This window comes from Leptonychotes weddellii, chromosome 2, assembly GCF_054177405.1.
Source record: "Leptonychotes weddellii isolate Sample4059 chromosome 2, ASM5417740v2, whole genome shotgun sequence".
Classification (NCBI taxonomy): domain Eukaryota; kingdom Metazoa; phylum Chordata; class Mammalia; order Carnivora; family Phocidae; genus Leptonychotes; species Leptonychotes weddellii.
The window spans coordinates 74749069-74775166 of record NC_138370.1 but is presented as its reverse complement, the minus strand read 5'-3'; the positions used below and the strand labels follow the sequence as shown (position 1 = coordinate 74775166).

Genomic DNA, 26098 nt, shown 5'->3' with positions numbered 1-26098 from the left:
TAAAATAAAATAGGGAGTGGAGAGAAGGATCATATGGGTAAAAGTATAAACAAAAGTTCACGTAAACCCCACATTCCCTGTAAAGAGAGCGCTGAAATACATTTCTGGGCCCAAAATGGGGCCACTGGGTCCCCAAATGCCAACTCTGGGATCTATACTTACTTCCTTATTCCTTATTCATTTTCTATTTTTCTCTTCCTTGTCCCTTATGCTTTGAAAGATTTCTATAAAAGCATATCCTATAAAAGCTTCCTGTCTTCCACCCCACTTTGCGGTTCTCTAGACTCTTGAAAGTAGAGACTGCCCACTTCATGAATTGTTAAATAAAGTCTGTCTATGTCACCCAAATTATTTTTTAAATCATTTTAACACGAGCAGCATTTTAGGTTCAGCATCAATAAAACAAAATATTATGATAATAAGATAATTTAAAATGAAAAGATTGAGAAAAATGGAAAAATCCCTCAGCCCTCCAAAGCCTACAGAAGTAGAGAAGGTTTGCTCAACACAAAGCTGCTGACCTGAATGTCTGGTACTGGTAGTGGGAGAGTGAGTTGGACAGAAGAATATTTTAAGATTCCGTGGTAACAGATGCATGGCACTCAAAGGCAAAAGAAACTTCATTCAATAGAATTAATCAAATCTCCTTTGTGACTATCTCCACATTCCACATTCCTGATTGAATATTGCTGGGCTCCCAACACTTGGCTCTAGCTGAAAGCTTTTACCACCTCCCCACTTCACTCTGGTCTCTGGGTTACCCTCCCAGTAGCTTGGCTGCTGCCCCAGGGCACCAGAGCTTTGATGCAGGCTGAACAGCCACAGAATGGTGGATTCTGCTACTAACCCTGTGATCACAACTCTGTTCTTCTCTCTGCCCAGCACCACATTGTGCTTTGGACAAAAATAAAAAGACTTCAAATTCACTGTGTGATTCAAGATTGATACTTATACACAATAGCTGTAAGAATATTTCTTGAATACACAAATATTTTATCCTATACCACTTAGAGCTACAACCTTCTAATGCCTTTCAAACATACTTTGCTTCAAAAGCTAGGTTAAAATTTTAAATTCCTATACTCTCCTAATTTTCCTCTAATGCTATATTTTCACAATTCAATGAGATTAATAGGGTAAATACTCCATATTGTTATATTCCATGCACTAACTGGAAGGTAAGAATCTAAAAACTAAAGAAACGGAAGTAAATAAAATTTATATTAAATGCATTTACATAATTTCTGAGTTAGTGTGGTTTCCTGATACTATTTTTATGTTCATAGAACATTCTCACAGCTAAAGTTGCACAACTATTAGCTCTATAAATAATTTTTAAAAAGAGATTTTGCTACTAATAACTCCAAAACAGTGAAATTTAATTTTACTACAATGATTGTGATGGTTAAGCAATACTTTTCTACCTAGTGGGCTTTCTTGTAACAGTCATTTCCAATGAGTCTTAGATCAATAAAATTTAATTAGTAAAAAAATCACACCCTTAACCATGATTATTGTTATTCAAGTTCCTGAATAAAATAAGGCATAAATACAAAGTTCTAATGCTTCAACAAGAATGGTTATCACAGCTTAACATGCACAAAGGAAATGTACCCATGGCATAGTGATTTTGATCATCTTTGCTGAATATTTTGCTTTTCAAATGTTGAGGAAATCTTAAGGAATTTGTAAGAGCCTTAAATGTATACAGATTATCTAGTATACCTGTTTTCACCATCTTAGTTTTTCCTACCCTGCTTTTCGAGTATCATTTTACCTTCTGGGAACACCTTACTTATTTCTATATCTGAATTATTTCATTCTCATAGGACAGTAGAGAAAAATCAATCACTATTCACAAACAACCTTGGAGCTTCAACTGAAAGGCCTTTGACAAGCAAAGAATTAATCTTCAATTTCTCATGGCACTATTATGTCCTCACTGATACAGACTTATAAGTGATTTGCATTGGTTAATGTCAGCGAGTTCTCTTGCTCAATTGTCGACCCCAACAGTTAAAACCAGAAATAGACAAAACCACTTAACTCATGCTCTAACTAAACCCATTGTGCTTATTTCTTATTGTACTTTCTTGAGGCACAAAGACATTTTGCAATGACCAGAACATTCTAACCACTGGACCAGAAAAGCCCTGTTAACAACGGAATGCCTAGAAGACCACACCCCACATGTCCCCTTCCCTACCCATGATCAAGGGCTGAACACATACTCACCCCACCCATGATTACGTGCACCCTGGCTGCTCTCTTGCACTTACCCCCCAAACCTCTCCCTACAAAACCATAGGTGTTCATCTTACAGGCAGAGAGGTCGATTGTTAAGGCTTGAGCCTGCCACCTCCCCCAGGTGCCAGCATCTGAAATAAATTTCTCTTTCCCATTTTCAAACCCTCGTTGCTTGAGTTATTGGCTTCTCTAGCAACAAGTTCATCTGAGTTTGTTCAGCAACAGTATTGGCAAGCCCAGTCAGGAGCTGTACTTTCAATTTGTTCAGCCCCCTCAGGATTCCCCAGGATGGAGCAGTTGGCCCTGGCAATGTGCACCAGGCCTCCCCATTTATTTCCTGAGTTAGTGGCTGTAACAGATCTTTTGGCAATATTAAGACCCACATTTGTTTGTTTTTTATAACATCAGGCTAAGTCTAATAGTTAACTTGACTGAAAAACTCAGTTATGCTTACATTAAGTTATATGCACAGTAAGTGGCCTGGTGGAGGGAGCCACACCATCTTTCTCACTTCAAGAAAGGCAGATTGTGCTGGATTGTGGCTATTCCCACTCATCTAGCATCTTGCTTGGCACTTAACCAAAATACATGAAGGAATTAATGACCCATACAAACCATCAGATCTAGAGAAATCAACTTACCAGCCAGCATATGCATACATTCCATAATAAAAAGCCAGTGGCAACCCCATAATACTCGCATCTCTTCCTGAGAAGGCATTTTTAAAGTGTTGTGTTTGCCCTGTAATGAGAACAGAAAGATTTTAGGATTTTTCAAAGAATTGGTTATTATTCATTCTTTAACCATAAACATGGAGAAAGAAATGGGAGGGTTGGGGATGAACTATACTGTTTCAGGTCCAGATTTCTCACTTCCTGCTCATTGCCAGATTCATCTATTAATACTATATCCATTCTAGAGGAGGAGTCCCGAAGGTATATTGATCACCACTGACACTATTTCACATTTCTCTTTTAATAAAATTATAGCAAAGAGCAAAGCAGTTCCTTGTTTGAGTGTGCCTCTACTCTTACAGAGTTTGAGCATAAAAGAAGACTAAAGAATAATCTGTAACCTATACAGATTACAGTTTACAAGAGTATGATAGAATTCTTTTAAATAAATAAAGCACAAATAATGCTTGTGTTGGGGAGAAAGAATTTCCTCTGCCCTTTAAAATCCTTCTAGCTGGACTAAGAATCAAACTAACATGAGACAGAGATTAACAGGAGAAAATCAAATTTAATAGCATACATATAGGGAACCCCCACAGACATGGAAATTCCAAAGACAGTGAGGCAATATGATAGTTACATGAGCTAAGAAGGGGAGTAGGGTTCTGAGGATATAAAGGGGAGAAAGAACATTAGCAGGAAGGTAAAAGGAGATGTTTGGAAAACAAAAGTTGCCCTACTATGTAAGATGAATCTCTTAGGTAAAGAGGAAACTATCTTGTTAATAGCTCAGGGGGAGGTAAAGAGCTTTTCCTGAATCTGCTGGGTTTTGATTGCTTTTAACTCAAAATAATGTTCATGTCAAAGTAGCCCATCTCAGGGCAGACTGCCCTTGGCATCTACACTCGGAAAGAAATATCCACAGTTCTACTCTCAAAGAGGAGGTAGCAAAAAACCCAAGAACCACCTTCTCATATCATTTAATTTTCATTCTGCTTTCTATTTTCCCCTGTAGTCTATTAAGTACTCACAGTGGTAGAAAACCCTGTGGACCAACTCTGCCTTCCAAAGCTTCTTGTGTAAATAAAGTTTCATTGGAGCACAGCCAGGCCCACTTATTTGTGTATTAGGATTGATATTATCAGTCTATGGTTGATTTCACTCTGCAATGGCAGAGTTGGGTAGTTGTGAAGGAGACTGTATCGCAAGCAAAGTTGAAAATATTTACTATCTGGCCCTTTACAGAGAAAGTCCACTGACCCTGGCTTAGAGAATGGCATGATTTCCTTCTAGAAACACTGAAAAGAAATTATACTGAATTTTAAAATAGATAGTTCTTAACAAATTTTGCATCAACGTGTGGATTGAATGCTTTAATTCATAACATTTTCCCCTACTTTGTGAATCATACTGGGCCTTTTTCTTGTATATCCTTTGGATAATTACCAAAAAAAAAAAAATAATTCAGATTTAGCCAATATTCAAAGTTTAACATAAAAAGTCTCTTTCTTAAAGAAAATAGCAAATGAGATCACCAAAATGGGAAATGTGATTTTGTTTCAGAATTGGTCTTCACTCAAGTAAATAAAAGAGGGATGGGCTTATAAGGATACAGAATATTTATCACTGTGTTATTTTTCTGTAGAAATAATGATTTTTTAGTTTAACTATGTGCCATGCAATATTTGAGATACACTTATATAAAACATAATCCATTGTTTATCTGAAAAAAAAAAAGAGGGATGGGAGGTAGATGATATATGTGATTATGACCCTCTCTCGTCACTGAAACCTCAGTTGTTGCCTAGGTTGCCCAGACAACAATATATATTAATATAGTATGTATGAGCTTTGAGACCAAAAATGGAGAAGGTTGAGTTGTACAGTAAATAATTTTTCCCTCAAAGTATCCAGTTCCAAAATATAGTTCACTTAAAAAAAAAATGACACAGTGAATTCAGAAATGCCTGTTTTACTAAAACATCTCTGTGTCCTCATAGAAGGGAAATATAAATACTGGAGCTCAGATAAAAACATCTGTTGAATATTCTTTTATCATGATATATGGTCTCCTTGGCCTAAAGAGATAATATTCTAAGAGTAGAGTACTGAATAAGCAATAAGAAAAACCAAACTTTATTGAAGATCAGGTCCTAAAGCATAAATCCTAAAAAGTGTTATTTTGAGAGTATTACAAAAGAGAGGCTTTTTTAGACTTCAGGAATATTTTGGATGAATAACAGAGGTCTCAGGAATATGAAAGTCATAATATTCAAAGGAAAGTTTAACAAATCCTCAAAAGTACAGAACATACAACTATTTTCAGGATCTGATTAGAGTGGAAATAAATGCACGCTCTGTATTAGTAAAGCTTTTATCTTCCTGGAGTTTCAAATTAATGTGAAAAATTTGTGATTAAGTTAGAAAGAAAAATCAACATTTTGTATTAATAGAGTAAATATGCTTGCTAAGAATGCTCTCCAAAATAATAAAATTTACTTTAAATGTAGTAATATTCTTACAGCATTTCTCTATTAGGTGAGCTATAAAAGGAAGCCTGTTCACATTAAGCACTGATAGATAGCATAAGTATTAATTAAAGGATCATTCTATTTTAAGTGTTGAAAAAGATCCAAAAGATATATTATGATCTCTGTTCTTAAGGAATTTACAATAAAATAGCATTTGGAAAACTTCACCTCATCTCACATACATATATAAATAGGTGGTAAAAAAAAAAAAAATGACTACAGTCTTATATTAGAGTTTTAAAGGATAGTATATCATCTTTCGGAACCTAAACTAGAACTGAAGTAGGGTCAATGACTCAGGGTCTCTGCACTTTCCAAACATGGAAGAAACTCCTTACAGAAGACTAAAGAGTTAGCTCATAAAAAAAAAGCACTAACAAAACAGATTATGTTCTCTACATTTCTAATGGATCAGATAAAATGAGCAGGCCAGCTCTGTGGTGGCCAATGTGAATTAGAAGAGCGAGCTCACGTCTTCTCTTTAGTGTAAGCCATAGCATTAAAATCTTTATTGTGTTTACTCTGAGTTGGCTGAAGTTGCTGGATTTGATGCAATCATTTAGCCAGGAGAGTTCTAAGATCTTCCATTAGTAAATGTACAAGAGCAGCTCCCTTGCCCTAGCTACAGAGTGACAGATCTTTCAGTGTTTGTTATTGTTTGATGCCTCTACCATCAGCGATTATTTTGCTGAATTTTGGCATTTCCTTTTGCTTTGTGTAATTCTTCTCCTGCAACTTCATAAAATTTCTCTCTAAATTCCCTTTCCTGGAACAGACAATATCAGTGTAAACACCAAACATTTAAGATGCCCAAATTATATGTCACTCTTTCACAATTTCATCTCACTTTCCTATTCCCTATTATCAAGCCCATTGCCAATTAATTCACCTGGACGTCCTATGCTTCCAACAACTTCCACTGAATCCAAGCAATTGCATGTACCTTCTTCCCTAAAACAGCTGAAACTCTAAATACATCACCTGCTCAAACTTCTCATCTTTTCTTATTAAACAGTCAACTCTACATATACTCCCCCAAAATGATATTACATTCCCATAGAAAAGCATATCTTACTTTAAAAATAAAGTAACAATAAAAATTAAGTTTTTACAACCTTTTTTTTTTGTCAGATAATATTTGGCTTTTAGGAATGCTATTCCCATATCTGACTCCCCTTCCATCAAGACTATTCTCAAGGTAAAAGTAGAGTAAAAGAATTACTGGTCATCTTTCATTATTTTCCAGATATCCTTTCTTCTTTAGTCTTTATTACTATTAGTGAACTATTTTAAAGTAAATATAAGAGGATATAGTTATCTGTAGTTGAAACTAATGGCAGATTTGTTTTTCCACTTTGAGTTTTCACTCCAAAGAGTTTATATGGAGAGAATTCACTGATGCCTTATTTTGTTGCTTGGCCCAGTCTTAATTCTGTTGTTGCCATTCAGCTGTAAATACCAATGCACTCCCCACCCCACCCCCCCGCCAAGTGCAGCAGTCTTTCAAATCAATTCGATGACAGTATAGAGTCTAAGTTCCACAAACAGAGACTAATTAAGGGATTCTGCTAATACAAGCGGAAGTTAGTGCTAGGAAAGATCAAAAGCAGATACGTATTTTAAAAAGCATTTACTTTCCAGTCCATACCTTTAATTAGCTGCATAACTCCAGGAACTATAATTATCAGAATTGCTGTGAGCTTGCAAAAGGTTAGGAAAATCTGGATCCGGGTGCTCCAGCTGACACTCATGCTGTTTAGGACCATCACTACAGCTGCAAACAAATAGATGAAGTTACAGAAGGTGAATTCTCATTGGCATGAAGACATCTTAGGTCCTTGCTATTCAAAGTGCCACCCATTAACCAGCAAAGTTGGCATTACCTGGAGGCATTTTGGAAATGCAGAATTTCAGGAACTGCCCTAGACCTAATAGATATATTTCAACAAGATGTCTCAGTGATTTTTATGCACACCTTGAAGTTTGAGAAGCTTGGATAAAACCACCAGACAGTAAAAATTCATTTCTTGGTCTTTGTATATGTCAATAAGAGTGGGCATATACTGTACTTTCTTAAAAATCATATAAAAATATCTTCTAACTGGGCGCCTGGGTGGCTCAGTTGGTTGAGCGACTGCCTTCGGCTCAGGTCATGATCTTGGAGTCCCTGGATCGAGTCCTGCATCGGGCTCCCTGCTCGGCGGGGGGGTCTGCCTCTCCCTCTGACCCTAATCCCTCTCATGTGCTCTCTCTCATTCTCTCTCTCTCAAATGAATAAATAAAATATTTAAAAAATATATATATCTTCTAACCAAATCCTAAAGTCATCATCATATGCAATCAAATTGCTGAATATGACTCTCCAGCTTGGTAAGACAGGCAACTATTTCCTACTGTCATGATGTTACGCATATGCACCTGCCAGGATGGAATCACTCAAGAAAGATGTCAAGAAGTTGGCTAGTATTTTATTCTTCACTCTCAGACCTAGCCCTAGCGGGCACTCTGCTTTTCCTCTCCACCCTCCAATTAGCACAAGAAGGAGTGACTGACTTTCAACCTACCCTAAAAATACAGGTTTCCAAGATGTGTTTGGGGACTTGGACAAAAAGAGTTCTAAGTAATGAGTCCAAAAGAGTTCCAGGACTAGGACACACCTTGGGTGTGAAGCCAGCAGAATTTCCCTTTCTTAATGATGCCGTCTACAGTTTCCTGAGTAGCACTCAACTATCCACTCTCCCCACATGGTAGCGCATGAAAACCCTGAGGATAGAACAAGCATTTTCTTTTTTTTAAAGATTTATTTGTTTATTTGTTTGTTTGTTTGACAGAGAGCGAGAGCAAGAGAGGGAGCACAAGCAGGGGGAGTGGGAGAGGGAGAAGCAGGCCTCCTGCTGAGCAAGGAGCCCCATGTGGGACTCGATCCCAGCACCCTGGGATCATGACCTGAGCCGAAGGCAGATGCTTAACGACTAAGCCACGCAGGCACCCCAGAACAAGCATTTTCTATCTCTGTATTGCTAGTGTCCAGCTCCATGCTTGGCCCAAGAAGATAATCAACACAATTTTGTTGAATAAATGAATGAGTTGGATCCTCAGTTTAAAAAAAACTACCTTTCAGCCAAGAAGGCATGAAACTAATGGTGATACTCTAAGACCCTGACTTCTATACTCAGCTGGAATGACTTCTAGAGGTTCTTCTAGACCACGGATTTCAACTTCATGCTCTTTCCAGAAGTTTATATTCAGTGTTAACCCCCCCACCCCGACCAAAGCTACTTCATACCTGACGTTTGCAGTTATTATCTATAAGCTTTATTTTTTAAAAGGTGTATCCCTCCTAAACAAATAACACAGATATATGAACATACTTCTCAGGGGACAAAACAACACACAGGATTTTTATAATTCGAGTTGCAATAGGAAGTATTCCTATTATACAGTCATCAGTTATCTTCATAGTTTCCATTGCCTTGTATAATCACTAGCTCATTTCAGAACTTTAGAATCAGTGCAAATCACCAACACATAACATACACAGTAATGGCAAAAATTTTAAAATAACCTAGACCCCTAAAGGAAGGCTAATTAAGGTACACCTTTTTAATGATTTGCTATGCAACCATTTAAAATCATGATGCAGTTAAATATGTATTTCATGAAAGGGTGTTCATGATATATTACTAAATTACAGAGAGAAGGATGGATGGATGGATGGATGGATGGATGGATGGATGGAGAGAGAGAGAGACAAAGACAGAGAGAAATGAAGGGAAAATATCTGAAACAGTGTTCACCAAAACACTAACAGAAGGTTTCTATAGATGACAGAATACTGAATAATTTTTTATTTTTATTTCTTTTTCTGCATTCAATATTTTTTACAATGGACATGCAGCATTTTAAGTGAAAATCAATAAAAGAATTTTCATTTTTGAAAAATTCAAAAATGGGAAAATAGGGATCAGAAGATCCCATACAAAGTTAAAGGGGTCTACTAATGATGAAATGTTTCGAAGGAGTAATGATGAGAATGATCAGAAAGGCTGGAAACCCAAATAATCTCCATAGGAGGCTAAGGGAAATATTTTACCTATGTTTGAAGCTAAACACATGAAGAAAGACAGGCCCATTGTTAATGGCAGAGTGCATTAGTTTATCAGAGGAAAGATAAAACAATAAAATTATTTTTCTTTCTTCAACATAAAGCACTTATGTGCTGAAAATAATTTAAGCAACCCTCTTCCCCAGTTCATCATCCAGTTATTCTTTTTTTCTATGCAAATGACTCTGTGATAAATGAGTCATCATGTGAAAAGCACTATTTTTTTAGTTAAGGAGATTCAGAATTGGCCTGAAAAAAATTGGACTCATGTTCCCACCACTAACAAAAGAGTACTGTTTTCTTTTAAACAGAGCTCCTAAAACCTAAAACACTATTTCTGAAAGTACTCCACAATAGAAAAGAGCTGTTGTATAGAGAGAAAAAAAGAACGAAGGAAAGAGAAAGAGAAAAAGAGGAAAGGGAAGGGAAGGAGGAAGTGGGGGAGGAAGAAAAGAAAGGTGGATGGGAGGGAGGGAAGGAAGAGAGAGGGAGAGGGGAGAGACAAAGAAAGAGGCATTCTTATTTTTGGAACCTCTATCTATATATTTGAGGAGAGGAAAGAGGATTTGTTACTTTCATAAAGAGTATAAGACTTAATGCCTATTGAAATAGAAAAAAGTGAGCATTTGGGGTTTTATTTTCTATTTTGTGAAGTTTTCTTAAAAATGGAAGACAAAATCAAGCAAATACTATGAATTGATAATCTCACCTTGCACTCCTCTCAGGCAGCTGAAGTAAAAATTCTGGTTAAAACTGATTCCTCTCAAAGGTTTCTCAAAACCCCACTTTATCTGAACATCCACACATTGCACTCATTATTTGGTACACCAGATTCCAGCTGAGCTGTACCTCTATGACCCTGAAGGCTACAGCTTAACAGGCAGCCAGGACAGAGGTACCGTGAAGGTCCTCAAGTGACTAGAAGTGCTGTTTCATCATGTGTCTTTACACAGAAATTTCAGTCTACATATGTTGCTTATCCAACAATATTGAAAAGGGGCTAAACGCAAGAGCTTTCTGAGTTTCTGCAACAAATAATATCTACTTTGATTTTTATAGATGATCTACCCACATTGTAATAAAAGAAATCTGAGTAAATTCTGTGGTCCCAGCTAGCTTTACTCCCTTTGAATAATAATTGCAAATGTCACACATTAGAAACTATGTCAATTTTCGCTTTTTTTCCTTACCGAAATGAAAAAACAGGGACATATAATTTTTATTTACTTATTTATAGGGCAGTTTTCTAAGAACTGAAACACAGCCATGAAAGCTATATGTATAAATCTTGGAGATAAGAAATACATATTTGAAGGGAGCTGTTTCTGAAGAGGATGTTTAGGGAAATGTGAAGGACTGGCAAGTGTTTCTTTCTGCACTTCTATAATTCAAGTCCATCTTCGGATTTGCTGAGTAAGATTACTGAGCCTGGATATATTGGTTTTTCTCCCAGGTTCAGGTTCTCTCTGGTTTCTTACTTCTGACTTCTTCACGCTAAATTGATAAAATATATGGATGCTGTAGGTATGCCATGTGGTGAGTTAAAGTCGATCATTCCACAGTTTTTTATAACAGCTGCCTGGGTTGCCTTTTTCTTTGTTAGCATGTATGGATGTATTGATTTCAGAGAAGATAAACGCGTCTAGCCATAAACATCTTTAAAAAGGAGAGACAGTCTATATCTAGGATCTCGATATTGAGAATAAAATTGGTAAACATTAAATAATTGTAAACTAATATCATATGGCAGGCATGTACAAAGACTTTACATGGTTAATGTTATCTAATCCTCATCTCTCTATGATAGGGTCACCATCATTGGCTTTATTTTCCAGATGGGCAGCTGAAAGTTGGGATAGTATTTAACAGGCTTATGTTCACACAGGTAAGCATAAAGATAGACTGGAGCCTAGGTAAACTGACTTCAGGGTCCACACTTTTACGCCTACCTCACAAGTAACAATGAGGAAGTAGCTCAAAAGACACACGTGATCTCACTAGTATACCTAGTTCTTTCAAACTCCTAGTGGCTCTGCTTCTCTGCTAAGGTTCATGTTTATCTTGGCTAGGATTTCAGGATACTTTGATCCTACATTTTACTTGTCATCCTCCTGAAGGATATGGTTATTGATTTTCAGTGCTTATATATTTCAATACCACGTATATCTACCTAAGAATACATTGTCTTGGTAATTTAGGTACGATAGAGCCAGACTTCAGAATATTTACGCAAAACCACTCCACATGCTGTATTTGAAATGCTAGCCCAGAAGTGATCCTTGATTTTCTTTCATGTAATTCAATGATGCCAGGAAAATAGTTTGGGAAAAGAAAGTACAGTGATATGGAATGGAACTGGCTAATTTTTTCTTATAATGCAGTCACAAGTGTTATTTTCTTTGCTTCTTCTAATTATTCCCACCAGGTATGAGAAGCAGGGTGGGGTCCTTTACTCATCTATACACACACTAAGTGAGGAACGAAATGAGACTCGGAGATTGTTAGGAATGGATCTGGGATGAGATTTCATATTTTGAAGAAAGTATTTTTATTATAATATTCTGCCATTTAAGTATATACTATATAGGTAAGAATTTCAGAAGACCAGAACGAAAGACTGGATATCATTTTACAGATCGAACATCCTTCAATCCTTGCCAAAGCTCCATGGACAGGGAAACTTGCTGGCGTTGCATGGGTGTGATGTTCAGAGTGGACTAGAGGAGAGCACCTCATGTGAATGTGTAAGATTTCCCAGCTGGACTTCCCTGTGCCTGGCATGTTTACCCAAATGGACAGGAGTTTGGATAAGCAAAAACTTTTCATCTTTATCAAATTGACAGAAATGAAATCGAGTACTTTCAACAAAGGGCAGATAAAATTAGCATTTAGTAACTCCCCACTCCCACCCCACTATCATTTCTCAAATGGTTGGTTAACATTTCACAAAACTTGAAATTCCTTTTTTTCTGTGACTTGATTCTAACAAGATCCTTCACGTTTGCGCTTCTTCTACACTTGAACTAGAGATTTCAAACTATCACAAACTGTTTCCTTCCCCCAAGGAATACAGGGAAGCAATTCATGCAATTAAACTCTGTTTTCTACATCTCACTAAACTTCCACCCTTCGCAGGCAGAAAATCATGGATACTCACTTTCAACAATGCAGAATAGGAGAGATTTGCCCCTGGGCAGATTTCTCCTTCTGCATCTCCATATCCACCCTGTTGCTGCATTAAAGCTAAATTCTTTTAAAAGAAGAGTCTCACTTTCCCAGTTAGGCCACTGATTTTCATGACCTACCACTGAGTCATAACAATACCTTGTTTCCTCTTTCAGTGCTTCTGATTATAGGAATGCACTTCCTCAGAATCTCAAGCTTGCAAACGGAACATCAAAATTTGTAAGCTAATGCTATAACTAACGGCAAAAATGAAGAAAATGTCTAGGTTCACCCAAGATTTACTCAGGCTTTGTGAACTCTTCCATCACCAATCTCTACCATAGGAGTTTGGTAAACCATAACTGGCCTTACCTACAATTGCGTTAAAATTTTGGTTTGAACAGTTTCCATTTTCTCCTACAAAATACAAATTTTCCCTTCAAAAAGTTTAACAGCACTGGGATAAGAAAAAGAGTCATCCAGACTCTTGGATGTAGTAGTATGTCATGATTATCCACCTCATTTAAAGTCCAAAGCAGGCAATATTTGCAGACTTGTAAATGTTTGCATAAAATCTACTGAAAGTTTGCTAATTCTTTTAATTAAGTTGAGAAATACGTGTGCCTACACAAGAGATAGCTTTTAAAACTTCTATTGTAAATTTACAAATCTCTCAAAAACATTACCTCTGTCTTCTTTTCAAATATAATAATTGTGGTATGAGTCTGCCTCAGTCATTCGAGGGACAAGAATATAACGGTTATAATACTGGCTGTTAGTCCAATCCCTTAGTGGGACACCACATTTATCAAGAACTTTCTACAAGCAAGACACTTTGCTAAAGGCCTTAAAAACCTGACGTGATTTCATCTTTCTGCAGCCATCCAAGACAGATTATCTTTTCACAGATATTTTACCAATAAATAAAAGTAATGCTTAAGCAGGTTTAATATTTAGCTCCAAATCACCTAAGAAATTGTCACAATAAGTTTCAATTCCAGGCTGTTTGCCTTCAGAGCCTAAGCTGTAACTACTATGCTAAGATAGTTCATCCCACCAAAGCTCATGGTATTAGATCTGAAGATCACATTGAACAAACTCTGTTTCATTTACCACCATTGTCCTACTGCCTGAGAAAACTGAAGATGTGTAATCCTCCAGGTTCAACAAGATTTTTCTGCTAGGGAAAAATTCGTAGACCTCTCTCATAAAATCAGTGAGTCAACAAATATTTAGTGAACACAAATACCACACAAGGAGCTATGTGAAGGTCTGGAAATATAGCAATGGAAGGACCCTTGGTCTCATGGGAATTTCAAATGATGCTTTCCCCCAAGAGTATAAATAGCTACCATTTGCAATTTGTTCTTAATAAATTGCAGGCATTACCCCAAACCCTATACATACATTGTCTCCATTAATATCATTTAATCCTCACAGGACACCTGATGAGACTCCGCAGGATTTACAGGTAAGAATAATGAGGTGTGGGAAGGTTCAGTGATTTGTCCCTGAGTCTCACATCTGTAGCGTGTGTTAAGAGCATGATGAGTTAAGTTTGCCATTACCTCTCCAGAACTCAGAAATCTCTACTTCGAGTATTTTTCTTTGTCTTTCTTCAAACATTTCATAGAATAATAGCGTGTGCATGTTTGGTGAATAAAGTAGCAAATCCAGAATGAACCTAAGTTCAAAAATATATGTATCTACACTAGAGATACTTTTATGTGTAATTCCTAACTCTTTCCTGCAAACAAACCACTCACCTCTCTACTGGCGAATGTGCATTGTTCCCTTCGTTGTTCTACTGAAATACTTTTGCCATGCATAACTGAATTTTTTTTCGTGAGTATGCAATTCAGCTACTCCTGTGTCATTTACTATTTACAAATAGTTCAAACTTAATCAAATGTGATCATATTAATTCTTAGAACTGATTCAATTAGCATCTAGAATTAAGTTGTTTCCCATAATATCCAAAGGTTTGGCTTCATATCACTTATGTAATGCTGTGTATTTTCCTCTTTTTTATTTCTTTAAAAAAAGTCTAGTATTTGTGCACATTGATAAAAATGAACAAATTCCTAATTTGGAGACCTAATCTGAGAAGTGCTACTAATAATCACATATTAAAAGACTTTTATCATGACCATCAATGGGCAGCTAAAACTATAACACTGAAAGTGACATTCTGCTAACACTATAAAATGTATGAACACAACATACACACCCAACACATGAGGATAAGTGAGTTATCATTCAACATATTATCAGTGAGGAAGGATAATTTCTAATTCAAAAATCCATAAAATAATTGGGTTTTCACCTGTGAAATTCTCTTTTCTTGTACTATTTTACTAACATGGTGGTTTTTGTTTACCTACATCAAAAGGTTAGACATCATATCTATTAATCCAATGCAAAACTGGCATGTAACGTGATGCCAGGGATTACTCTGAATCCTTCTTCTTTTCTTTATTTTCCAACACAAATTTGGCAAGGAACTGAAGCCAAAAGCAGGATGTGGAGAGCAGTCCCATCATGCAAAAAAAGTCCATAGAAACTTTGTCATCAATCACTTTTGCTTTTTTTTTTTTCCTTTTCATATTTATACCTACGATACTCACTTATGCCCACAGCTGTAACGAGCTTGATCGCAAGTTCAGGAATTTCACATTGAATAAATAATGGTTCCAGAATGTAGCGTCCAAAAGCCAGAGAAATCACAGCGGTGGCTGCAGGGCTGGAAAAGAAAAAATTAGGTTAACAAAGGAAAAAACAAATAGCACCTTCACTAAACTTACTCTACCTTGAGGTAATGTTATTCAACAAAAAGAACATGTTAAATATAAAAGCCTATAATTTTCCAAACTTCATATTTGCTTAGGTTGTCACAGACAATCCAAGTAAAATATGGCCTATAATTTTGGTGGCCAGTTTAAACTTCCCCTATCCATGGAAGCAAGACTGGGTGATATCAGTTTTGACCCTGCTCTCCTAGATTTGACTTTTTTTTTTTTCTTAAAAAACGTAGTTTATTATTCGAGATCCTAACAGAGCTGAGCTTTACAAGAAGCATCTTCTCAATAAGTCAACAACTAAACTCCAGTCACAGCACAAACGGGTTAAGGACACAGAACTATTGAGTCAGGGCATGGTCAGGAAAATGAATACAAAATCCAACTTCAAAAACTATTATTAATAATTGCTCATTGCAAATATATGCTTTTGTCCTTGACATTATATTCTTCTTATTTTTCCAGTACAGACAAAAACTTGAAGAGCCCAGTGATTATTTTTAATTTCATAAACATTTAGATGCGAAGTTGAAAAATAAAAATGTTGCTGTGATTTTATACAATTGAGAAAACATGCATAAGATAAGAAAATTAAATAAGTTCAGGTCTATAGTAAAATAGGTAACAACCATTCTACTTTAATTCTTCAAATATTTCTATGAGAAAATTGCATGTGCCTTTAAATATATTTCTATACGAATGCATCTTCTTTAAATACACAGGCAAGTTCATGGAATTATCTAATTTCTCATGCCAATTTTCACTTTCAGCTTCTCTTCTCATACTTACTCAGCACCCATGCTAAATCCCTAGACTGTCAGAAAACCAACCACCGTTATGTTCCAACATTAGCCTGCTTGTAACAGCACCATAGATTTTTTTGATTTTCTTCTTTTCCTAAAGACCCTCTCCTCTTCCACTCCCAAAAGATGATTTTTCCTATTCTCCATCATTTGCAAATTTTTAATGTATAATTTAAAATCTGATCACGTCATTTTAGTGCTTTCAAAACATGCTCAGGATATGCAAAATCCTTCAGTTACGGCTCCATCTGGTCTAAGCGTTCCCTTCCTCTTGGTTTGCTTCTTCCCACTAGAAGGAGATGAATACCCTTTGCCAGGAGCTCCTGCAACTCACTGACATTTTTTTTTTTAAAAGATTTTATTTATTTATTTGACAGAGAGAGAGAGAGCGAGAGACAGAACACAAGCAGGGGGAGTAGGAGAGGGAGAAGCAGGCCTCCCGCCGAGCAGGGAGCCCGATGCGGGGCTCAATCCCAGGACCCCGGGATCATGACCTGAGCCGAAGGCAGACGCTTAACGACTGAGCCACCCAGGCGCCCCTCACTGACATTTTTTTATACCCATATCTTTGTTCAATCTTTTTTTGCTCAAGGAAGTTCCTTTAACCTTCTGATTGGGTGAGAGCTCCATGAGTAAGTACACTTGTTCACTTGGTCTCATGGCTTCCCTTTCACGGTGCTTATCACAGTAGCAACTTTATCTTCACGATGTGATTTCTTGATTGATAACTATTTCCCTCGTGTGACCCTGAGCTCCATGAATTCCAGACTCTGTCCATCTTAATCACTATTTTATCCCCAGTGTTTAGTATAGTATCTGTCATAAGTAGAAACCCAATAAACATTTGAATATATGGTTAATATGTGAATTCAATCTAATGACCCCTGCTATGTACTGATGTATGATATTTATTTTCTTGAAATCTGTGTCCTACAGATTATTCCTGATAAGTATGAAGCATCATTTTAAGTATTTAGACACCATGGGTTAACAGATGAGAAATATTAAAGTACCTAGGTATCTTGTCAATCCTCAAGTCATTTATCACTCTGCTTATTTGGAAGACCAGCCAAGCAATGTGAGTCCCTTATTACAAAGGAGTATATGAACCCTTCAAAAAAAGCTTCTAGAATATATCTGGGTAATTTCCTCTGTCAGTACATATACACACACACACACACACACACACACACACACCATGAAGCAGCTCTCTTGCAGTTAACTAATGTTTAATTATGTGCTACGTGGGAACAGGAATTGTGGCTCCTTCCACTTTAGATTTCTTTAACTTACCATTGCCACTCAGTAGCTGTTTAAGGAATGAATAAATAAGTGAATGAGCACCGTATCTGTGCTACTGTGAAAAGAGTGATCATGTTCATTATAATGCCAAGCAATCAGCCAAAGCCATGCAGCAAATACATAGCTGAAGAGGGATTCAAGTGCAGCTATATCAGGCTCCCACTATCCTAATAGGCCAGCACTCTAAATAAGTAGTATCCTCATCTGAGTGCTGAGAATGTTGTATTCAAAATATTATAACCTTAAACTTTCAGTCAAAAATAATTAAATTATTCAAAAGAATTTAATATTGCTGCTCAAAAAGAATTTACTATCTGTGATACTCAGGACACTGATTAAGAAGTATAATGGTTTCAAAAAGTGTGAGAGTTGGTCTTATGTACTTAAAATGCCTGCATTTCTGATAGGGGAAACAGAACATAGACACCTGGAAATACTAAGACTACAAGATATCGTGTTGAATGTCAGATAAGGAGAGACTGCCTTTTTTCAGAAGAATTAAGAGAGAAAAGAAATATAAACTAGGGTGAACAGGAAATGAACTGTGGAAAAGATAGGATTTAGGTTAACCTTTGAAGAGTAATATTCAAATAAATCAAAAAAGATCAGAAGGTACATCCCAGACAAATCCCAGTTTTTAGAAAAGGACCAAAATACTTCTTTCTCATTATTTCATTATAACAAGTTTAAAATAATGCAGAATTGTTTAAAATGAGAACAGACTTACAGAAGTAAATACTACTCTAAGCTCTTTGTTAGAAAAACGTTAGGATAAAAGCTCACAGGAGCTCTCAGCTGCGTATGTCTGATAAGTTTATAGTAAGAGCAAGTTTCTCCAGTTATTTCTGTTAAACTCTGCAATCAGAATGTGCAAGTCACATTTTATGGTAGCAGTTAGCCTTAAGGAACTGTGATACTCTACTCTTCTCATATGACATCACAGATTTCCCACAAAGGTAAAGGAAATTTGCTATTCAGAGTGACTTAGCACTATTTGGTTTGATTTTAAGCCAAGCCAATTAGAAAGGAGAACATATCTTACAGCAATAAAATTTTTTTTCACAACTATAGTTCACTGATTTGCCTAAGAAGAGGAAGTGAGTCACTCGAGCTTTGTTTTGTTTTGTTTTTTGTAAAGTAGTAAACTCAGTGACACATTAAATTGTTAGGCACAGAAGTTTCCTGGTCACGACAACTGAGTAAAGTTAAATGACGATGTAATCTACAAGAAGAAAAACCCCAACTACTAGCATAACACTTAATTTTGTCTGGCCAGTCAAAAGGTATGATTTATCAAGGTAGATTTTCATGCTTTGTATCCTTTCAGGTCAACATATTTTCTAGAAATGTCAGAGAATAATTGAACAGCAAAGAAAATCAGTAACTTTAAAAGTCTGGCATGGACAGAGAAGTCCTACGAGTGACAAAACTGGGTTAAAAACATTAATTGACAGAGGTATTTCATACAGACTTCAAACGCTGAAATAGACTGTTTACAACATAGTCACGTGACATGCATAGTTCTAATCCATTAAAAATAATTAAGATGATTCAAAGAGGGTGTAATGAATGGATTTATTTTTCCTTAATATTTTTCTTATCTATGCTCTTACCGTACTATGAGCAGTTCTACCCAGACTCGTACAAAAGCTGGTAATGGGCCAAAGACTTCCAGAATATATGTATAATGACCACCAGATTTCTTTATACTTGTTCCCAATTCAGCATAGGACAAGGCTCCTGTGAAATGTACATAATAAAAAGGTACAGAGTTAAAATATTACCAAGTCATCCAATAGAAGAATTGATACAATAATGTTTATGTTACATGAGATGTTACTACATCATTTGGTCTGAATGAGGTCCTCATTTCAGGAGAAGAAACAGTCATCTGATTATTAGAAGCCACCAAATTCTCCTTATAACTTCCTCATATTTGAGAACTAGTTCATTATATTCAAACAATGTAATCTTACTTGAAATGGTAAAGACAAACTTCTAAAGTAGTATCATATTATTAAGAATTTTTAATCTCAAACCTGAGGAAAAGAGAAGATAGATGCCAATAATGCTAATCTATTTTTAAAGGAACTACACACCAGGACAAGGAATTATCTCAAATTGACCTCATAATATTAAGAATCCTTATAATAAATTATATTTCTGCTGCACATCAAAATTAACAAGGTTTATTTGTTCTTCAGAAAAGTATAGACTCTAGGCCTTGCAAGACCTCATTTAATTTGTAGGACATGGACTGTCAACAAAATGAATTTTGACTCCAATATTCTATTTCTAAAAAAGGTTTTCTTGGATTTTTTTGAAGTGCACACTTCTGGATAGTTGAAATACTGTTTAAAAAGAGATGCTATAACTTATGTATATTAGGTAAAATTAATTTTAAACAGTTAGCAATTTCAACATTTAGCAATACAATTCACATGGACCTGAGCAAGTCATGTAACCTCCCCAAACCTACGTTTCTTCCTTTGTAAGATGGAGATCTCAGTTCTCACCTCATAAGAGAGTTGTGTGTACACATGTGATAACGGGCACCAAGGACAGTACCGGGCCTGATACAAGAGAACGCCTCATGAAATATACTTATTAATTTGAGCAATTAACTATCAGGAAAATGAAAAATACATCTTGGTACTACGTGAAAAATGCTGTTCATACTGCAAAGTACTCAAATGTAACACAATTGTTGGCAGAGCTACTTCAGAGACTAAAAGTGTGGGAAATTATTACTGATCAGAAAAGCTTCAGGCAGAACTGTCCAAGAGGAGTAAAATTTGGATATTCAGTGAAATCTTAGTATCATTTATCCTATTCCTGAACCTAGCTCTGTATCAGAATCACCTGGAAGTAAATTTCTTAAATACACACAAAGAACAGACTCTAAGGCCATACCCCACACCTGTTCTCTACCAAGTGAGTCCAGATCTCCAATAGAGGGATCCAAAGAAATCTATTATTTTAAAATTTGTACAGATGATTTTAAAGTAACTGGTAAGCAGATTGATATTTGGGGATCACTAATATAGCTTGCCTATTTGTAACTAACTGTAACTAGCTGCAATTCACTCTTGGAAACCAGTCGCCATGTTGGTAGTCTGTACATAAAAGCTTCCAATATAAAATGTTATTGGAAAGTCTCAAGTACCTCAGAATTTATTGCCAGAGAATCAATACCCAGACCTGTGTATGCTTTGCTGAAACTCCAGGATGGTTGCCCTAGGTTTAAATTGAGTTCTGGAGGAATGAGATTTTCATTTAAAAGTCTCAAGCGCCATAATCATTTTACCCAGTTGAAAAAAGTTCAAAACAGGATGTAAAAATCCATGTATTGACCCTGGCTTTAAAAAAAAAAAAAAATTGTAAACCAAATATACAGATTCTTTACCCTTAGTCCCAGAGTTCTAGAGTGTTAAGAAAAAGGATTTGTTTTCCTTACATTTTGCTTTGCTTCCTGTTAGGAAGGCACTCCTGTCAAAAAGCTCCTAGGAACTTAAATGACAAATAAAATGTAAATACAGATAAGTAGATTAATACAGGAGCATGCTCCCTGTGATTAGTAATCAAAGAATATACTCAAGTGTAACCTTAGCTAGTCCTTTTAATTTTTTTTCCCTCTGTGTCTGCTTGAGTTGATATACTTACACAGAACCATATTTTCATAGCACGATAGCATTTTAACTAGTTCAGTCCTCAGCCCAATCCATTTTACTATATCTGAATAACCTTTTATTGTGTACACACATCAAATCACACAGTGGGAGCTGCATGTATACAAGTACGAAAAGTCCAGGAAATTGGTTATGGTTTTTCCTACTAGACATTGATGTATTCTCAATTTACCAAGTATTTATAGATTAAAGACTGAGGGTGCACAAAGTCATTTAAGAAGAGCAACAATTAGGTTTCTCTTTGTCTATAAATGTACATGCCAGAACCATACAGAATACCACAAACTCTTTTTAAAAACCCAAAAATAATTCTTCTATAGATCTTTCTATACTAAGGCTTTGTTTTAACAAGTTTTCCTTGAAATACCTTCTTCCTACTAATGGAAATTTGTGTTCTCTAGATGAATACCCAAAGGAATGCATTAAAACATCACAAGGCCTTAAGAATGAATGGATTGGTACACGTAGGACCAAGAGTTAAGACTTAGTCCTAGAGTTAGGACAAAGCTTTGTGTTAGTAGAGCCTTTTAGAATTAAAACACACTAGTTGCTACAAAAGAGCAAATATATCTTAGACACTTACCGCATAGTGTAAGCAAAATTTAATTTTTTTGACCCTCCACCAGTTTTTGTCACCTTTATAACTAACTCAGGTAGCTTTCTAGTAATCTGCCCACCCCATGAAAGGCATTTACTACCTCTTTGCTATTAACATCAAATCAGTAAAAGAGATGTAGATTTTGAAGCAAAATTGTATCATCACGCTTCTACTAGTAGTTCTGTTCAGACTGACTCAGTGGAGAGGTGGACACGTTATCCATGTCCCTGAAGACCAAGTGAACTATAAATGAAGGAAACAGATCTGGCAAGCACGGCAAACTAACACCCAATTCCAGTTTTCCTATTTATATTGCAAGAGTTTACAGGTGTTAGGGAGAGATGGAAGATTGAAAAAAAAATTGAAATATGCTCAGACCCTTGCAATATTCCCACTTATCACAGGAATCGAGTTATGTGCCACCGCACATGGTATCATGGCAAGGCCTTTTGAGAAAATATTAGGAACTGACAAGCACGCGAAGTTCAAAAGTTAAAAAGAGAAAGACTGCACCCCATCCCGCCTGGTTTGTTTTGGCAATAAAAACACCGTAATGCTTCTGCTGACTGCTCAGTTCTGTGCCTAAATAGGCCACGCCGGGTTTCACTTCACAGGTGTTTCATTCAGCGTGCTGGCTGCCAAGATGCCTCAAACATACGTAACTAAGCAAACTGCCCGGTACAGAAAGTTCACATGTACTTTACTGGGTCATCACAGTTAGCTTTTGCTCTCATGGCCACAGGGAAAGTCAGAAAACAGTCTGTCTTAGTCAGGAAAAGGGAGTGCGGGCTGCAGGAAGCAACTTGGTGGAATTCAGGTTCCTGCCAAGAGTGAACACCGTGTTTGGGTAGTTCGCACACTTAAACAAAAATCAGAAAATCTGGTGTAGCCTGCGCCATTCATTCACTCCTTAAAAATTACCCTTTGCTTTCCCAGACAGCAAACTGCCCAGCGCCGCAGACATACCCCCAGAGAAGAAGTTGCACTCACCAAATAGTGACAGGACCCCACAGACTGTCCAGATAACCAGAGACATGCCCACGCTGCCTGTGTTCTGGAGCACGCCCTTGGGAGAGATGAAGATTCCTGCTCCAATGATGGTGCCAATGATGATGGAGATGCCCCTCAGCAAAGTGATTTTCTTCTTCAGCACCACTTTCTCCTGCCCAGGTGGCTCCTTGCCACCCAGGGAAGGCAGCTTCCCATTAACATTCCCCTGCAGGTAACCTCCACTGGAGATGGTGGACACCACAGGCTTTCTGACCATTGTAGTGGCACACGGGAAAAATGAAACAGAGGAAAAAAAAAAAAATTTAAAACCCCAAACTTTCAACTTTGGTGTCTCTTGGTGTGACTGACCAAACCTCTTCCTCTTGGCTTTCAGACTGTCTCGCTCAGTGCTATTGTGTTCACAGGTAAGAACTCAAAGGTGTATTTTCTCCTCCACAGCTATCTAATTACCCCTCAGAAACACCTGTGTGTTCATGGTGCTCTCTCGTTCCTCCGCCTCCTCGGACTACCTCTGCCGCTGCAGCCGCTGTTACTGCCCTATGATTACAGACCAGCTCAGCTTCCTCAGGGGCTGGTATTTAAGCTGCTGCCTGTCACACCAACTTATTCCAGCTTAATGATGATGCAAATTCTCCAGGTTTGCATCAGCCACATGAGAAGGCTCCAGCATTACTCAGCTCTTAAAAAAAAAAAAAAAAAAAAAAAATTAGCAGCATGTTGCTCAACTGACCTAAGCTTTTCAGAGAACAAAGCACACACTTAAAAGGGATCTTAACCAATCCAGAAGCAGTAAATTCGGAACAGACCTTCCCAGAGATTTAAAGCAACTCCTAGTGAGGGACAAAAGCTCTTCACGCGAAAAGAAAATGAGAAATGAAACAGGAAATGATCACTGCTTTGTACGGAGTTTCTTTTTTTTTAACTTACGCGTAAAACATTTCACATACAACTGCTTTGATAATAGAACACAACCCAAAGCCGCATTGTTTGTGCAAAAAGTTTTTAGATTTCTTAGGTTTCCTGCTTAGTTTTTTTGGTTTTTTTGGGGGGGGGAGGGGTCTCTGAGTAATATAGGCAAATCTAGTATTTACAAAGCTGGGATGACTCTGTGTAGCCACTGTCATGCACATAACAATTGTGAGACTTACTCAACATTAAAAGATAAAAATGATTTCTTGCTACCTGGAATAAACAGAAAATAGCTATTTTCTGATTCTCATCAGCTCTGGGTGATCTCCTAAACTGAGTAAAAGATACATATTCTTCATTTGCATGTTGTTTCATTGAATTACCAAAAAAATTAATTTCAAAATTAAGCAATGATTACAATGACATAAAACTATGCATACAGCAAAAACTTGAAAAGGAATACAAAGAATAACAGTTTTGGAAGGTTTGATATTATGTATGGCTTTTTTTCTAAAGTGTATGATCTACTGTTATATCATGATTATAAATTTAAAATGAATTGGAAATATAAGCTAATCTTAAAATGTTCACTTTAAACAGTAAGAAAAGCAAAACATTTTCAAACCCTACTAACTTTCTTAATCTAGTGTCCATAACACAAATACCAAAAGAAAAGGAATTCTAGATATTGCTTTTGGCTGTGTTTATAGATGGTTTCGGAGTCAGTGAGAATTTAACGTTATGTGAAGCTACCTGAAGCTACACTTACAAACACCATTAAATACACTTCTAAATGTCTGAACAAGAATAACAAACAAAAAACTTGTGTGTGAGAGGCGGGGATGAGGTGAGTGGGAGGTTCAGGAGGGTGCAAGAAAGAAACCGCCACTAGGAAAGTAGCACAGAGGAGGTTAGAACCATTTCTGTTATTTTGGCACCTGAGAAAATTCTACCACCTCAATGCTCTTCCATCCAAATAATTGAGCCTGTAATCATTTCCTTTTTATATTATCCACCTAAATCCTATCTAATTTGCTTTGCGTATCTGAAGTCAGGGTTTTTAGACAGCCAAAATAAATATGTTTTCCCAGTTGTTAATGCCTTTCATAAAGTAAAAATGGGTGGTTCCTTCATTCAATCTTGTTGACACTCCTAAAAAAAAAGGAAGCCAAAGGAAGATTCTTCTTCACTTCTCTTCTCCCTACCTGTCCTTCCCCTCACACAAGTGAGGGGAGAGTTCTCTGTTTCCCCAAAAGGAGAACTAATGAGTGCTGAAGAAATAGGAGTTAAAAGTAGAACACTAGGAATCCCAGGGAATAACTTTTCATCTTTACCTCACATGGAACCACACTTTGATTTTAAATTTTGTGCTAAATGACAGAACTAATAAATTGAGACTGTGACCCCACTCAGACAGGAAGTCAGATAAATTCTAAAAGAAGAAAAAATGTTCTTTTAATATCAAATAACATTTTCCTCCTTTGTAGTATTCTGAAGAAAACTTGAAGTTTGACTAATGACCAAAAGAACTGTACTATCACATAAGAGAGTCAGTCATATTCAAAAATTCTGCCAGGCTGTGCATAGTCACCAAGGCACAGCATACCTCTTCCAACCACCCACAGATTTGCAGAAAATTCAGGTTACAGAGAAAATGTTGAGTTACCTTCAATGTTAACAAACCCTTATAATCAACAGTCCTAAACTTGTAAACTAAGAATTTATAGTTTTCAAATATGTGTGTATCTATCATAAAAATGAGTTCTAAGCCAGTGCATTTATATTCCTCCTGCCTCAGGCCTCATTTTAAGCATTCCTGTCAAATTAGTGCTATTTACAAATATTTTTCTAGTGCTCTCTGTGCACAATGGATAACCCCAGCTCTCTAAAAGTATCTGACAGAAGAAACCAGATGTGGTATACTGTGGTGGCTTCCCTTTTCTGGTAATAATTTCTGTCCCATGATTATAAATATATGGGCATGTAATGATCTGGCCAAAAATAATCTTCTTCCTGGCTGCCAGGTATAGGAATGTGACCTGAGCCAGGCCATTACTAAATAGAGATTTATCTTTTCTCAACTATTGGAAGTTGTAAAGATGTGACCCAGAACGACTGGTGGCCATGTGCTCTGCCATGTTGAGTAAATCCTCATGAAATAAAAGAGAATATGCAGAGATGAGAGACACTTTCAAATTGCCAGAATCATCAAGGCCTGATTTCGTTCCCAAGGGACCCAGATTGGCTCTAGATCCTGAAGATCGTC

The 26098-nt window shown here is 36.7% G+C and overlaps 1 protein-coding gene across 3 annotated transcripts in view; it reads right to left on the bottom strand.

The window, feature by feature from the left end:
- The window catches only part of SLC7A11 (solute carrier family 7 member 11), a 74339-nt gene extending 50596 nt beyond the window's left edge, over positions 1-23743 (bottom strand). Inside the window, exons 1-6 of one of the 3 annotated variants that reach the window (XM_081811865.1) lie at positions 23654-23743; positions 22903-23171; positions 19239-19365; positions 15350-15465; positions 7101-7226; positions 2889-2988 (exon numbers count right to left, since the gene is read on the bottom strand). In XM_081811865.1, coding sequence (XP_081667991.1) covers positions 2889-2988; positions 7101-7226; positions 15350-15465; positions 19239-19365; positions 22903-22948 — 515 coding nt within the window. In that variant the 5' untranslated portion in view covers positions 22949-23171; positions 23654-23743. Of the gene's footprint in view, positions 1-2888; positions 2989-7100; positions 7227-15349; positions 15466-19238; positions 19366-22902; positions 23625-23653 lie in introns of those variants that run through there. The other 2 variants (XM_031025277.2, XM_006727157.3) reach the window with 2 other exon arrangements.
- Between the last annotated feature and the right edge of the window lie 2355 nt (positions 23744-26098).